The following is an 18,128-nucleotide window of genomic DNA, read 5'->3' on the forward strand; positions in this document are numbered from 1 at the left end:
CTGTACAGCCAAGCTCGGTCATGCTGATGCTTTCAGAAAGCTATCTTCACTCTCTCACTCTGATGGCCGGGCATCGTATTGAATTTGATCCACAGAGCGACAGATGCCCTCACAGATTGAGAAGAGCTGCAGCCCCTTGGCTATTACTGTACACCACGTAATAGATATGATATGTAAATGAGAGGATTTTATGAGGCACTGGCGCCCTCCGATCAGATTATCAGTTATGTGATGTGGAGATACACTGTAGCTCCAGTGACACGAGGGAAAAAGATTCAGAGATGGAAAAGGAAAAAACAGGGCAACTATAAATAGCACCTCTGAGACAAAGAGAAAGGCCAAACACGAGAGAGAGGAGGCAGAGAAAACGCAACACAATCGATTCTTGCACAACCAGGTATTCCTCTTTAATTCAAATCTGGATTCATACACAGCAAATCAATGCCTGGCCTCATTAAGAGGGAAAATCTCACAAAAACATCCGAGTCCGAGTCACAGTTCACATCCAAAATCAAATGAAAGAAAAATAAATTAACATCTCTTTCTACTGACTTAAGGTGAAATGTGTTCCAGACAGGTTTTGTGAGATTCACCATAGAATAAACCTCTAAAAGCACACAAACACAAGGGAGCTTGCGGCTTTTTTAATAAACCTACTGCATTTACAAGCTTAGAGAAACCGTGTGCAGTAACTATATGTAATCCGATCTCAGTGGCCATGTTTATAACAATAAAGCGTCTGCTTTATATCACAACAGTGTGAAAAAGCATATTGCTGGGCTAATTATAAACAGGAGCTAGGTTCACATCAACTGTACAGTGTTTGCACAACTTTAAAACACCAAAATAAAATGTATCAGACAAGCTCGTCTTATTAACAGACAGGATTTCTATTGAAACTATGCTCTCTTCGTTAGAAAATGAGGGTCATATTTTTCCACGTAGCCCATATAAACATGACCATGTGCAATCACACCTCTAACAGGTATAAACGATACATCAGTAGTCATTCAACAAACAGTTCAGCGTAACACTTGCAATATGCTGCAAGTCATTTGTTCAAAAATAGATCAGAAAGATATTAGAAATCGATTAAAGAGAGCAGGAAAAGAACGATATGACGCACTTCATATTTGCACAAGCAAAATAAATACTTCAAATTGAGTGACATGGCAGAAGAGGACAGAAAGTGCTCAAAATGGATGCAAATGATGATTTTTCTCCCGTCTTTCACATTCGTTTATCAAAATTGGCTGTTTTCTTTTTTGTATTTTACTAAAACAAAGCACATTTTACTCTTTGTATGACTGTCAAGCCTGAAATGTAGAAATCCTACAGCTTTATACAGTACATAAATGGAAAGAACATCCACTGAATCAATCCAAAAATTTAAATTCGGCCATTATTTTTACTTTCATGTTGAAAAAAACCTTTATGACTTCCTTTTTCTGTGGAATACAAAATTTTGCAGATTTAGGCTGAGCTTTTCCATACAGGGAAAGCAAAGTGGGAACTAGGTGTATCAAATGATTAAAAAAAATAATAATAATAAAATAAAGTAGTCTACACAATTTGGGCATATCATATGCTTCATATGTTAAAATTAATAAATAAATACATAAAAATAACATACAATAAACAGTCCACACAATTCGGGCTTATCTCATGCTTTATATCCCAAAAAATGAAATGAAATGAAATGAAATAAAATAAAATAAAATAAAGTAGTCCACACAATTTTGATCATATCATATGCTTCATATGTTAAAATAAATAAATAAATAAATAAAATAAAATAACATAAAATAAACAGTCCACACAATTCGGGTTTATCTTATGCTTTGTATCCTAAAAAATAAAATAAAATTAAATTAAACAAAATAAAAAATTGGGCATATCACATGCTTCATATGTTAAAAAAAACATAATTAAATAAATAAAATAACATAAAATAAACAGTCCACACAATTTGGGCTTATCTCATGCTTTATATCCTAAAATAAATAAATAAATAAAATAAAATAAGCAGTCCACACAATTCGGGTTATCTTATGCTTTATATCCTAAAAATAAATAAATAAATAAATAAAATAACATCAAATAAAAGTAGTCCACATAATTCAGGCACTATATTCCAAATCTTGTGAAGTCACATAATAGATTTGACACCAATTTTGTAATGTTTTGTGGTAATAATCAACATTTTAGTTTCTCCTTTCATGCTCCATAGAAGAAAGAAAGTCAAGGTTTTTGGACTGACATGAGAGTGAGTAAATGACAGACTTTTAATTTTCGGTTGAACTCTTGCTTGAAAATAAAGAGATTTAGAGATTATACAGTCAGTGGATGGCACAAATGGATGCATTTCTTTTTAAAGCAGATTAATTCACATACTGGAGTCCTAAAATAAATCTCTAAAACATTGCATCCATGTTTCAGTACAATATATATATATATGTAGGAGCACTCTAGGATTGTTTGACCCTTTTCATTCAACCAAACCATTGTGCTAAATGCGTTTACCTAACAAACTACAGCTAACTGACAGCAGCATGTGAGGAGTTTCAATGAGGTCAGAACTTGAAGCAAGTTACACTCTCATCTACAAAGAAGTGAGACAAACTAGCTACTTGCTTACTGAGCAGAAAAGTGCATATTATCACATGCTTCTTCAAAATATGCCAGCTGAGCAATCATCTGCGATGACTGACTGTTATCTAGGAGAGATAACCAAATGTTTCAGCACAACAGTTAGACCCTATGATTACATATTTCAATAAATATAGAATTATAATACACAAATGAATAATTTAGTTCAAACAATAAATAATACACTAGTTCACAACACACAAATCTCATGTCTTCCTTCAATGAAGAGCCAATTTACAAAAGTCAGTAATGAAGTAGTAATTTCACCCTAGAATACATTCCCGATTCGATTCCAGACCGGTTTGCAACAAGACACTTGGGGAACACTTACTCTACGCAAGTACATGAACGCAAATGCTTTTAGTTAATATCACATGTTGTTGCATTTTAAAACTTGTCAGCAATTCGTAATGATACGCAAAAACACATTGTATTCTCAGTGTTGCCACAAGGGGTGCTATACATTAGCATAAACTGTCTTCTTCTGGGGTCAGTTCAGTGTCGTGGCAGGCTAACAGTTTTTTAAATAACTTGTAGACATAATAACCACATAACCACAATAAAGGGCCATTCACACAGAATGCATTTTTGCAGTTAAACATCTGAAACACTGGCCATTTGCAACTGCAACTGCGCCACTAGTAGTGCAAAAATATAACATTTTAGTAATAAAAATTAGGGTTGGGTATTGTCACGATTCAATTCGATTTCTATTCACAAGCTTGCGATTCAATTCCTGTTTCGATTTGGTTCAGTATTGATTATTTTGGATGTATATTAGGTATAGTACATGACACATTCTCTCAAGGAAAAAAATCTCTCCACTAATGCTTTAAAATATACATGAGAGTCAGCTGGTACTACATTACTATAATATTTGAGGTTAAAATTAATTGATTTGTATACAAATACAACTTTACAATTACATAATTATATTTCTACTCCAATTCGTTTTTTGAAATATAAACATTTAAATTTAAAGGACAAATTTAATCAAACATAAAGTAAACATTTAAAAACAGCAAAAAAAACACAAAACATATATATATATATATATATATATATATATGTTATTTGGTGCATATATTTAGCGAAACACTACTCTCTAGTGTTCATTTTTCTAGCTGACTAATGTGTTTATGGTCACCAAATGTGACCCTGGACCACAAAACCAGTCTTAAGTTGCTGGGGTATATTTGTAGCAATAGCGAAAAATACATTGTATGGGTCAAAATTATTGATTTTTCTTTTATGGCAAAAATCAGTAGGAAATTGAGTAAAGATCATGTTCCATGAAGATATTTTGTAAAATTCCTACTGTAAATATATGAAAACTTAATTTTTGATTAGTAATATACATTGTTAAGAACTTTATTTGGACAACTTTAAAGGCGATTTTCTCAACATTAAGATTTTTTTGCACCCTCAGATTCCAGATTTTCAAATAGTTGTATCACAGCCAAATTTTGTCCTAACAAACCATACATCAATGCATCAATGAAAAGCTTCTTTAGTCAGCTTTCAGGTGATGTTTAAAGCTCAATTGTGAAAAATTGACCCTTATGACTGGTTTTGTGATCCCAATGTGTCACAAATAAGTTTTTTCTAAAGGTAAATGTGACGTTAAGTGACGCTGTTTATTAGCTGTTATGCTGCCATCTTTCCATAGTTGAAACACTGATTGAGCGATTACATGACACAGTATATGGATTTCGGTAAGTTGTACTCTTTCTTTTAACATACCTTCGGATGTTTATTCATGTTTATTTCATACTGAAACCGGTATTAAGGTGGAGGAGATGATCAGTTCACGTGCGCTTCTCTTAAACTGAGGTGCTACAGTGATCTGTCACTTCACATTAAACAGCACCAAAATGGTATATATTGTTCGAATACTGTAATAAATGGACAGAATTTGAAATCCAGAATTTTCGTATCAAAAGTAACAAAGCACAAAGATTATTGCGATTTATTGGATGGGAGATGTGCTAAAATATTCTGTTCATTAAATGAAAACAGGCTAGACTAATAAAGTGTTTTCATGACGCGTCATCAATCGGCCATGTTGGCGGCACTGAATGCAAACAATGCCACTGAACTGAAAAAAAACTTGCATATTTTGCTGATTATTGCTGCTGAAAATGGTCATTTTTTGTCATGTTGTGGTCTGTACTAATCGGTCGGACTGAGAAAAACACTTGGAGTACTATAGACTGACAAAAGTTATAACAAATCAAGGAGAAGAGTGCAAAAAACTGTCTGAGGAACAAAAGGCATTTGTGGTTGGCCAAACTGAACTGGGGTTTCCAGGGCAAGAAAGTTGACAACATTTAGTATTTAGTATTTAGTATTCAGTACTTGTTCTTATCATTTTTGGTCAGGTAGGTGAAATATTAGGATAATATCTTAATTAATACTGCTTGTATGTATCTTTACCACCGAATAACTTCAGATGGTCAATTATTTCCCTTTCCTGCTTATTAAGTCCTTCTCTATATGATTTAGCAGCTTCCACATGTTTTTTCCTTTGTTTAGACAGCATAAATTAACAGAACAATCTATTAAGTAGTACATTAACCATGCAATCCATGGTGCTGTTTACATCGGAGTATCGCCAATATGGCCATGCATGCGGGTAACTGACCAAATCGTGACGTAAGCACAAACCCTCTATAACGAACATATGGTCACCAAATGTTTTTTTTCTGAGGTAAAAGTGACAGTACTTGACATTGTTTACAATCTGTTATTTTGACATTCTAATATACTGTGATTATATCAGACAGGATAGGGATTTCGCTTTCTTTTAACATGCCTTTCGTACATTTATTAATGTTTATTTCGAGCTGTAACTAGTATTAAATCAGAGGAGATGAGGTACTACAGCGATGTGTCACTCCACATTAAACAGCGCCAAAACGGCATTTATTGTTTAAATATTGTAAAAATGGACAGAGTTTGAAGTCTGAGACTTTGTTTCATATCAAAAGTAACAAAGCACAAAGTTTATTGTGATTTATTGGATAGAAGGCGCATTAAAATATTCAGTTCATTAAATGAAAACAGGTGAGACTAATCAATTCATGGGATTTAAGAATCAATATTGTTTCGTATAGGATACAACAGACAAACAGGTAAACCAAAAATGATGCTAAAGCATAGCGTAATGTATGTAAAATTTGTTTAGCTAAAATAGAGAGGAGGCTTGTTGCTGAAGACCTTTATTATGACTGGTTTATCATCTACTGTATGAACACAACACCCTGAACAACATACTGAGTTTAATTAATACCCAAATGTAATTACCCACCCTGCTGGAAAAATAAATAAATAAAATAGACACCATCACAAAATCTGTAATGGTTTTACTGGTTATAATGTGACTTGTAGTGATTTTATTGGAAACTGTAATGGACCCTTTAGGTTTCTACTAGTAATTGGTCACCTTCTATTGGTAACTAAATGGAATATGCCCCAAACACACTACAGAAAACCTTTTTAAATGTTTTAATGGTTAAAAGTTGATGGTTTGTAATGTATTTGTAGCAGAAACCATTAGAATTTCTGTGATGGCTTCTACTGTTTTTTTCAGCAGGGCAGACTTCTTAGTTTCAGTTTTCAGCTAAATGAAAACTTTAATTTGGCTTTAGGAGCATTACTAGCTTTAAATATGCACAACAGAACTGCATGCTAGCAATGTAGCAAGCATTTGCATCTGAGTTTGTGTACTGCGTAGAGTAGATTTCAGGCCTCGGGTTTCAGAAAAGAAACCACTGAGTAGTCAATACTGATATACACTCTTCTGAACCACACAACTTGAGTACCTTTGGGTAAATGAAATGTGAAATGTATTTCAATACTCTATTAGTATTTTGACTTGTTCAATACATTATTTTACACTTTTCAATACTTAGCGTATAGAAAACACAGTAACTCAATTTCTCAGTTTAACCTGCAAAGAAATATATCTTTCTAAAGAGATAAATGGCACAAATAATAGATGGAATGTTTAGAACATCAAAAAACACAATTATACCAAAATGATGTTCCTGTAACACTTGTTTGTTTCTTTTAAAAAGTAACATTTTTGGCAAATTTCAAGAGCAAATGATAGCACATCTGACCTGACTCTTTAGTACGCTATATTTCTAACTACTGATCTACCACAGGCTTTTGTTTAGGAGAAACAGGAAGTGTTCAGGTAGGTTAATGTGAGTGTACACTGCTTACAACAAAGTAGATGAGCTGTGTTCCCCACGCTCGGATGTACTGTACCGTCGATCTATCTTGTAACTAATACATGGGCAAATGGCTGCAAAAGCGTATTTTCAACAGCAGATTAGCATGTGTTGGCTTGAGCCGTCAGAACTGTGCCGTGTGACAGAAAAAGCAGAATACCGACTGGAATGATGGCCTGGGGTCAGGATGGGGTGGTGCGTCCTGTGCTGGGCTCTCTAGGGCTCCCAGTCGTCATCATGGTGCTGAGAGGCAATGATGACCACTACGGTAAGTATGGTGCAGAGCACGATGGAGGCGATTCCCACCGCCAGACTGATGAAGGAGAAGTTACGTGCCTCACGCGAGGCGATCTCTGCTGTAACCATGTCGCCTCGAGCCACAGCGGTACGCACCTGAACACATACATTCCTATTTAGTAGACATCTAGTAGACATCAAATCTGAAACTTACATTAAATTGCTTGATGCTAAGAAAAACCCTAACTGAACAGAATTCTGTGTAAATCATTGTAAACTTTGATAATACAATGTCACACTGAAATGCAGCCCTTAAACAAATAGAACAAAAATATCCTATTTACTAGATATCTAGAATAAATCAATGAAATACACGAAGTCTGACATTTAAAAAAACCTAACTGAAGGAAATTTTGTAAATTATTTATCAACTTGAATTGGAACCACAAAAACCTAGAAATCCTAAAGACAAGAAAAAAATCAATAAAATACCTGTTAAAAGCAAGTGAAATTAAATTAGTATGCAAAATAAAGCTGTTTGATGTTGAAACAACCAAAGTGTTTTAGTAAAATCCAGGAGTTAAATTTTCTGAGCCTAAAAATCCCTAACTGAATGAAATTTTGTAAATTGTCACCTTGAATTGCAAACACTAAGCCATATCATAAAAAAATTATTAATGTAGATATCTAGAAAAACTTATAAAATTCCTGTTAAAAGCAAGTGTGAAATTAGTACACTAAAGTTTTTGATGTCAGAACAATCAAACTGAGTGAAATTCTGTGTAAATTATTTGTAATCAACCACTAAACAAATATGACAAAAATCATATTTTGGTAAAAAAAATTCAGGAATTAAATGAAATTATAACATTTTCTGAGGCTAAAAATCCCTAACTGAATGAAATTTTGTAAATTGTTTATTACCTTGAATTAGAACCACTAAAGAAATCCTATTTATCTATTTAGTAGATATCTAAAAACAAAAAAGGACAAAATGCCTTTTAAAAGCATGTGTGAAATTACATTTGCACATTAAATTAGGTTGTTTGATGTCAAAACAACCAAACTGAATGAAATTATGTGTAAATTCTGTGTAAAACCACTAAAGACATATCACCAAAAAAAAAACCTGTTAAAAGCAAGTGTAAAATTAGTACACTAAAGTTTTTGATGTCAGAACAAATTGACTAAATGTTTAATCCTGAGGTGGCCTTCCGATTATACTGACACTCACACCACACAGACTGTTACACATCACCCTGAACTCCATTTCCCATGTTCCACTGCATTGATTACGCACTCACCTGCAGCCAATCACACATACTTTAAATACGAGGCCCGAACACAGTTCAGGGCCAAGTATTGTTAGTGCTTACCAACCGATAGCTACTTTACTTTACAGTTCCCGGTTTTTGTTTTCAAAGTGTAGTCTAGTCTTGTTATACCCGTGTCTTGGTCCTAGCCTGTTTACCTCGTCATGTCTGTTCTCTGCCTGCCCTGTACACTTTTGCCTTTCTTGGATTATCCCTTTGTCTTGCCGTTACCGATTTTGTTTGCGCCTCGTCTGGACTATTGCTTGTCTGTGGATCACCCGTTTGCCTCGCCCTTTGGATTACGTTGTTACACTGTCGTTTGACCCACGCCTGTCTCAGGATTACTCTTTCGTCTTGCCCTGTTTATATCTGTTTGCTGGTGTCAACCCCGTCTCACATCTCACTCGCTCTGACAGAAAGCATGCATGCTGTGTAAATTATTTGCTAAACAAATAACTAAACAAATATGGCCCAAAAATACCTATGTTGGTTAAATCCAGGAAAAGGTAGAATACTAAAAATAAAAATACTCGTTCACACCACGTCTGAAAAAGGGGTCCTATTATGCTCTTTTTCAAAATCTTAATTTTCTATGGGGGTGTACTAGAACATGCTCTCATGCTTGGAGTTCGAAAAACGCATTATTTTTCACATAATTTACATTATTACATTACATTTCTCCCAGCCTGGCACTAAAGGCTTGATTAGTTCTGGGTTTAATGAAGGCCTGCCTTCTAAAAAAAGGAAATGTGTTATGATTGGTTAGCTCTCCCAGTGTGTTGCGATTGGCAAACAGCTTAGACAGTGTTTCAGTACTGCCATGCCCCTTGCCAAAGCAGTTAGCGCAAGCTAGATTTATAGTGAATCTTAAGTTTTAAATATGGATATTTTTCTTACAAAAACGCATCAATTCGTTACAGGAGACACCCAGGAGCCGTGTGAGGCATTTTTTATTATGGATGGATGCACTTTATTAGACTTTATTAGAGTCAGATTGCATTCGTCTGAAAGAAGCTAGTCATATACACCTAGGATGCATGGAGGGTGAGTAAATAATATGCTACAGTAATGTTGCATAATCTCCTATCCTCAGCCTGCGAGGTCGCCGATACATGATATTATCGTGCTAATTTATTTAATTATTTACATACTTAGTTTCAGCGGCCATTCTAGTCAATGCTTGTGTTTATATCCCCGCCACGCTGCGGCTCGTTGAAGCGGCTCTCTGTGCTGCATCACTAAAGTCAGGCTAATCCCCCACCTGGTCCCTACCCACCCCCAAACAATTCGAATTTCCATAGGCGGGATTTAATTTAATGATATTCTAATGGACCGTGTTGGGACATCATGGCATGCAGAAAACAAACGTTGTAGTCCAAAGGAGCCGTTTGTTGTAGCTCTTAAAAAGAGATTTTTTAATAACAAAATATCTCCCTTTGGAGTGGACTTTGAGATTTGTAACTTTGTAGATCTTTTTTATGCCCAATGATACACACCCCACTGACTAAAATTCAAAAAGTGAAAAAGCATAACAGCACCCCTTTAACCTAACTTAACCTAACCTAACCTAACTTAAGTTATCTTAAATCGTTTCATGTAAAAAGTCTAAATGTAAATCATTTATAAACAGAGACAATATGCCACATTAGCTGGGTTTCCATCCAAAGTAGCGAACTTAATTTATGCACAAAATTGGAATATCGCATAAAATATTTGTGAATAAGCACCACTTTCATCCAGTGAGTCGAAGAGAACAAAATTGCCACTTCCTGATAAACTGGCACTATATATCACTAAGAAAAGTAGTAGAAGCCACTGAATATAATAATTTTCATAAATAATAAATGACTTGCGCCTCAGAGTGAGCAGAGAAAATAAATGCGGTCACTGCTATCGGAGGCGGATGCCTGTTGTTTGGAACCGCAGTCACTTTGATGACAGACTTTGATTTGGGCATTTTAGAATGACCATAACATTTCAGATGCTGTGGAACGAGATCGGTTCACCGGTTGGTCAGGTTATGCCGTCCCATAGTGCAAAGTCACATTACTTTTTTGATGCACATGGAGGAATTCACTGGGCAAATGCATTTCCATCTCCTGTTATTTGCACAAACCCTTTTCCGCACAAGTCAAAAGCCACCTCTAGTGAACGCAAAAACTTTTTTGTGAATTAAGGGTTTTTTATTCAGATTTTTTTTGTTTCCATCACTCGTTTCTGATGCGATACTTCAAAATGCACATAAAAAACGGCGATGGAAACAGCTATTGAAATGCAACCATTTACCTAATGATTTCATGAACATTTGTTTAGTTCTTAGTAGTTTGTGTGAACAGCAAGCATGAAACAGAAACGATATTATCCGTGAGCTGATTTATATCTCAGCCCTGCTGGACTCAATTACCTGCACGGCTTTGATGATGGCGATTATTCCTGTGGGCCAGAAGCAGCAGACAGTGGTGAGGACGGCGATGGGCAGGTAGTCGTGAGGAGGACGACGAGACTCCATCAGAGCAATGCCGTTTGGCATATGCATGGCCATCTGGCCGGGGGCAACACCTGGATGAGGTGCACCGTTGGGCATGTAAGGCTGCGCCTGAGGAAAACAAACAGACAGGAAAGGCCATTTTTCATCTTATAGGAACTGGTGCACAATTCAGGTGCATAATCCCTATATTTTTTTTTTACTGGACATGACATTTTTATACTAGATGGGTATTGTTTCCTTGAAAATTTTGAAATTTCTTTAACTACTGTAGCATTGTGTATGTTGTATCCCACTCTTGCCATATACATGTGGATTATCCTGTGCAGTTTAAATGAATGCCCACTCACCCCTGTGCCTATGGGATAGACGGGCACGTAGGCCGTGCAGGGCTGCAGCTGGAGGGGGTATCCTGGATGTATGTAGCCCACTGGGGGATGAGGGACGGTTCCTACTGGTCCGTGCGTCTGCACTGGGTAACCGTTCGGAGCTCCCTGGGGCCCGAGGGTGCCGCAGTGGAACTGGGTTTCCTGCAGGTACCCCTCTGATCCGGGGGGAGGAGGTGGAGGAGGATAATTGGGCTGCGGGGCACAGCCAGGCGGAGGAGGATGTGGGGGCATGTTGGGGTCCTGGGTGGGAAGGTAGGGGGGCGGAGCCATTTGCATCATCGGCTGAGACATGGACTGCCTTCCCGCTGCCTCCTCCAATCCTGAGCCGTGACACAAACACAGTCATGCACCACAAATAAAGCCTGCCAGACAATTATTCATAAGAGTTGAGGCCCGTTTACACCAAGGACGGTAACTATAAGCATAAAGATGAAGTATGAAAATAGAGAAGTTCACACGGCAGCTATAAAGATAACACAGAAGAATGGTTTTATTGGAATCACTATCAGGATGATTTTTTTTCAACCAGATGAACTGTCAGAATCAGAATCCACCCGAGAGGTGACAAAACTGCAGCTTCTGCTTATAAATGTTATAATCCAGTGGTGTGGATACTCATGTATTTATAGTTATTTTTATAGTTATCGGTTTTGGTGTGAATGGGCTTTAAGACATAAATACACATGAAATTAAAAAAAAGAATAAAGACATTTAGACATTTTGTCTTCTGAGGCAATGACAAAAATCATTGCCTCTTGTTCATTCTACATGTGACATCAATTTAAGACATATACAGTAGTTGCTTTGGACACTAGCAGTCAAAAGTTTCTGAACAGTAAAATTTGTAATGTTTTTTAAAGAAGTCTCTTCTGCTCACCAAGCCTGCATTTACTTGATCCAAAGTACAGCAAAAACAGTATAATTCTGAAATATTTTTACTATTTAAAATAACTGTTTTTTATTTGAATACATTTTAAAATGTAATTTATTCCTGTGATCAAAGCTACATTTTCAGCATCATTACTCCAGTCTTCAGTGTCAAATGATCCTTCAGAAATCATTCTAATATGCTGATTTGCTGTTCAAGGAACAGTTACTATTGTTATTATTATTATCAATATTTAAAATGGTTTAGTACATTTTTAAAAATGAATACTTTTATTTAGCAAGGATGCTTTAAATTGATCAACAGTGATAAAGACATTTATAATGTTACAAAAAAAGATTTCTATTTCAGATAAATGCTGTTCTTCTGAACTTTCTTTTCAACAAAGAAACCTCAAAAAATTCTACTCAGCTGTTTTCAACATAATAATAATAATAAAAAATGTTTTTGAACCGCAAATCAGAATATTAGAATGATTTCTGAAGGATCATGTAACTGGAGTAATTATGCTACAAATTCAGCTTTTACAGGAATAAATTACATTATAAAATATATTCAAATAGTTATTTTAAATAGTAAAAATATTTCAAAATTATACTGTTTTTGCTGTATTTTGGATCAAATGCAGGCTTGGTAAGCAGAAGAGATTTTAAAAAACATTAAAAACCTTTTGACTGGTAGTGTATTATGGCATGATTCACTTGCTGGGACTCTGGTGAAGTTTTTTGCAGAATCATGAAAAAGGTATTTATTTATATATTTTTATAAAAAAAAAATCTTTAAAAAATTAATTAAAATAATAACTGGTGGTCTCAACAAAGGTATATACCATCGATCAACAACCTCAGAGCTCACAGGAGTTCTGTCTTTTTTAGTTAAGGTTTAGTTAAAATCTACAAAATCCGAAAACGAATCTATTTTTTTAAACCAATGCATGCTATTTTTATTTATATTGAGACAAAATTCCAATAAACTATTGCTAAACTCGTATTCCACCTGGAATATCCCTTTACAACAAAGATTTAATAAGATTTATACCAGCTGTGTCACCCAAGAGAGTTTAGTCCAGTGTGTGTGTGTGTGTTTATATGTAAGTGACTGGATCATTATGTAATCCTTCACAATGTCAGCAGCATACAGAGTTCAGGATGGTATAGGGGAATTTCAGGCACCGCAATTCATATTTAATTAGTTGCATATGAAGGGGGAAAAAAAGAGAAATACACATGGAATACATATTTAATGCATCATGTTCTGTGCATATTTAATTAACCTTTCCTTAAATAACTCTGTTCTCTTTACTTTCTAACATCCTGCAGATTAAGTATTTTAAACAATGCATATGAATCATGAATATACTTTAATTCTTTGTCTAAAGGTGATGACAAAGAGATGAGGGGTGTACAGCTTTACAGACTCATTACATTGAAATTATATTTTTTATAATAATAAAGATTACTGATAGACTAATCCAAAAGGTTCTTGTAAACCATATATTTGCGTTAAAATTCAAGTGATTTAGGGCCCTACATCGCACAGCACGGTGAATCACGGACCCAAGGGACCTGATGCATGAAATAGGGCCTCATACAACACCCTTTAAACCACATATAGCTATGTGCCTCTTCTCTCATCTGATGAAACTCCACACAGCCGTTTATAATCTCAGTTTAACACGACATACCGGAGAGAATAACGGACACAGCGGCTGTGTCTCAAATACAGTGATCTGCCTACACAGACAGCGTTGGTAGGGATCATCTGCTAGTTTTATTTCTTTGAAAGACGCATATGATGCCCAAAACGCGCAGGGTATGTCTATAACAGGCAAAACTGCAGCACGCTACTATAGACATCACGCGCTTTTGATGCCTAGGTAGGCAACTCACTAGGATTTGACACACAGTCTGAATATACGACTATATATAGACAAGGATGAACAATGAAAAAAAACCCATAAAATTCATGAATGGTCGTAATATAACGCTTTAATATGGCATTGTCTCTCATTCAGTTTATAATAAATACATTTGATTTAAATGAGTCGTCCAGCTGCGTGAACTGATTTAATTAGCTGTGCTATGACCAAATACAAAAACAGACATTTTTACCGTGTTTCTCCGACGACATCGTGCTTATTTATCCGTTTCGACGATGTTCAGTTTGTCCCTCCAGTAACAAAAACCCAAATCCAACCAGTACGTCTGTCTTTGTGTCAGATCACAACAGACGATGCTGATGATTTCTCCAGGCTAATTATAACGCATCTTCAGAAGGTAATCCTGATGTATGCTGTCTAAAGCCTGGGTTATTTGGGAATGTAAACGCGACGGGATGTCTGTTGCTGCTTTTTTTCCTCGGTCACACTGCAACATCCAGAGCATCAGCAGCAGCAGAAAAACAGGTTTCAACTAACGCATCTAGTTACACTGAATTAACCAGAGCGTCTTAAAGAGACAGCAGAATTACACTAGCACCCATGCCGCACGTATCACATGTTAGCATAATTCATTTCAAGAATACTAAAAACAATAAGGTGTATTTACTAGAAGAAATTAATAGACAGAAATAAAAAACAGAAACAAAACAAAAACGACGAATAATATGGTTACCATGGTAACTATAAATTTCGATAAACTACAGTGCCATCGTTACTATTTTTTTAAACTGTGGTAACTTGGCTAAATATTATAGTCGCACATTGTTTGAAGGAGCTACTGTATTAATTTATGATGCTTTTATATAATTGTATCTGTACATTTGGGGTGTATGGAGTTTTAAATGATTTTAACGTAAATTTAAAAATAAAATGACTCAAAATATTCACATTTTCTGAAATTTAGCCCCGAACTAACAAAATACTGTAAGAGTGAACGTGGTCATTTGTAAATTTGATGGGTCTGGCTTCCGGTCTCATCTGCGTCGAGCTATTTTTACCTATACAAAATAGCTTGTTTTGCTGCTTAATATGTCAGATTGGTGTGTCGTACCATATTATTTTAAAGTAATATCTTAATTATGAACACACTGTTTTGTAATGCAAACAGTTTTACCGTTTACTGCACGTTGTTATTCTTCTTGTTAGTTCCTTATACTGGCTATTTCAACTGCAACCGGAATACAGTTGAAGTAAGTTTACATACACCCTGCAGAATCTGCAAAATGGTAATTATTTAACCAAAATAAAAGGGATCATACAAAATGCATGTTATTTTTTAAAATGTACTGAGCTGAATAAGATATTTCACATAAAAAACATTTACATATGGTCAACAAGACAAAATAATAGCTGAATTTATAAAAATGACCATGTTCAAAAGTTTACATACGCTTGCTTCTTAATACTGTGTTGTTACCTGAATGATCCACAGCTGTTTTTTTTTTTTTGTTTAGTGATAGTTGTTCATGAATCCCTTGTTTGTCCTGAGCAGTTAAACTGCCCGCTGTTCTTCTTCTTATTCTTCTTTTTCAAAAAAAAAATCCTTCAGGTTCCACAAATTCTTTGTTTTTTCAGCATTTCTGTGTATTTGAACCCTTTCCAACAATGACTGTATGATTTTGAGATCCTTCTTTTTACACTGAGGACAACTGAGGGACTCATATGCAACTGTTATAGAAGGTTCAAACGCTCACTGATGCTCTAGTAAATTTAACTTTTGTCTTCTGTGAAACATGTAAGTATCTTCTGTAGCTTCTGAAGGGCAGAACTAAGTGAAATAAAAATGTAATATTTAGGCAAAATAAGAAAAATGTACACATCTTCATCTTGTTCAAAAGCTTTCATCCCCCAGCTCTTAATGCACATTTTTCCTTCTAGAGCATCAGTGAGCATTTGAACCTTATGTAATAGTTGCATATGAGTCCCTCAGTTGTCCTCAGTCCATCACTAAGCAAAAAAACAAACAAAAAAAAAAAAAAACGGCTGTGGATCATGCAGGTAACAACACAGTATTAAGAAGCAAGCGTATGTAAACTTTTGAACATGGTCATTTTTATAAATTCAACTATTATTTTCTCTTGTGGACTATGCAAATGTCTTTTATGTGAAATATCTTATTCAGGTCAGCACTAAATAAAAAATAACATGCATTTTATATTATTATTTTGGTAAAATAATTAACATTTTGCAGATTCTACAAGGTGTATGTAAACTTTTGACTGCATGACAAAAGTATAAAAAAAGACCAAATCTAGCAATAATGATGACACACAAATATAAAAGAAAATACCACTGCAGTTCTACTTAAAATGATCACAAAGCATAAACACTACTCTAGCATCTGGACCAATCAGACATACATTAATTGTTACATTTAACAAATAGTCTTTAAATCCAACAAGCTAGCTATATGCTGGAGCTCTGGAGACAACCCCCAAAGCAACTAACACCCCCAAAGGGCTCAGTTGCCAGGATGACTATCTGATAAGAGGTTTTATTGCCCAGAGGAATGCACATCTGCCCATGCTACATTTGCCCATAGGAAAAGCACAATGCCTACAGAAATAGACTCTTTCCTATTCATTCACAGACAGATTTCTTTGACCGTCCTATCACACATAGCCCAGGTCATCGTGTACAGTATTTTATTGTATTTTGCACTGCATTGTATTTTAATTTTGTCTGTTGTATTTGTATTTGTCTTTCTACTGTTTTATGCATGCGTTATGATAGATGACTAGTCGTATAACCCACCTATGCCATGTTTGGTCTCTTTGAATTTGTATTTTGATGATCTAAAAGATGGTGTAAATTAGATGCTGATACCTATGCAACATGTTAGTGTTTTAAGAAACCTTAGTAGTTTTTGCATCAACACCCAATGGAATTACATATGCAAAATACCATGCTCACGGACAAAGAGTCGTAAACTTTCCCTCCGAAGGTGAAAGTTACCATTGGTTCGTGGAGCTTAAAGGCATCAAACGATTGATGGGCTCTCTCTCTTCACTCTCTACACTCGTCTGCAACATCTTCCGATTGCTGCCCGTGTGGAGGAACCCACGGGGAGCCTGAGCCAGCACAGGGCGTGGCCGGCGGGCCCGACAGGCCCCAACATTCTCGACCACAAAGAGCCAGACATTTCCACTCAACCCTGGAATTCATCTTCATGACTCGCCTCAGTCAGTCAGTGGTTCTTTTAGAACGTAAGAAGATGAGCTAGAACTCTTCAGGACTTCCATAAGCACGCGCCAGGCCTTGCGGCCTTGTCTTTCCATTCCCCAAAGATCACAGGACTTCAGCTGGGTCCGTCTCAGCTCCTGGTTCTTCTTTTCTTTTCACATGGGAAGAAACTCCCAGTCACCATCGAGTCAGAACATCTTTGGAATTCATCACTCTTCAGACCCGGAAGAACGTGATTGCAATTCCAAAACCACCACTGCTCCAAACCATCAAGACTTTCACCTGAGACTGCATTCGGACACTTGCTCAACAACCAAGGCAATGCAAGTATTGTACATTTAACGAAACAAACAGAGGTTTAGTATAAGCTGTAGACAGCACTGATGGTTTCACTCAGGTGGCTGACTCTTTTCATAGCTTCATTTCCTTGTCTCTCTCTAACTGCTTCTCACTGACCATTCCTCCATGTATGAGTGATTTCATGTTTGTTTGTTTAGATTAGTTATGCGTTAGTCCTTCGTTAATAAACTATTGTGCACAAATTACATGAGTTTTGATTCTGATTCTGCCTTGCAAATTAATGTCCCTTTACAATTCCGATTCGAGCTACATGCTCTAATGCAACGGTACTTTAAGAAAGTTATTTTCTGTGGCCAAAAAAAATCATTTCTTAGAGTTGATATAAAATTATACTGAATGTTCGCTGGGCGAACAGATTAGTTGATGGAAAAATTAATTCTGCTACAGTTACTACTGGCAGTTGATATAAATAATTGTAATTAATTATAATTAATTGTAATTATTTATAT

The 18,128-nt window shown here is 35.8% G+C and overlaps 1 protein-coding gene across 1 annotated transcript; it reads right to left on the bottom strand.

Moving 5' to 3' along the window:
- Positions 1-382: 382 nt before the first annotated feature.
- prrt1 (proline-rich transmembrane protein 1) lies at positions 383-14,820 on the bottom strand. The gene is made up of 4 exons (XM_051136869.1): positions 14,309-14,820; positions 11,273-11,631; positions 10,842-11,033; positions 383-7,280 (listed from the first exon to the last, which is right to left on the bottom strand). Exons 1-4 carry the CDS (start codon positions 14,325-14,327, stop codon positions 7,104-7,106), a joined length of 747 nt encoding a protein of 248 aa, XP_050992826.1. The 5' UTR covers positions 14,328-14,820; the 3' UTR covers positions 383-7,103.
- Positions 14,821-18,128: the final 3,308 nt, after the last annotated feature.

Source organism: Labeo rohita, chromosome 19 (assembly GCF_022985175.1).
Source record: "Labeo rohita strain BAU-BD-2019 chromosome 19, IGBB_LRoh.1.0, whole genome shotgun sequence".
NCBI classification, from domain to species: Eukaryota; Metazoa; Chordata; class Actinopteri; order Cypriniformes; family Cyprinidae; genus Labeo; species Labeo rohita.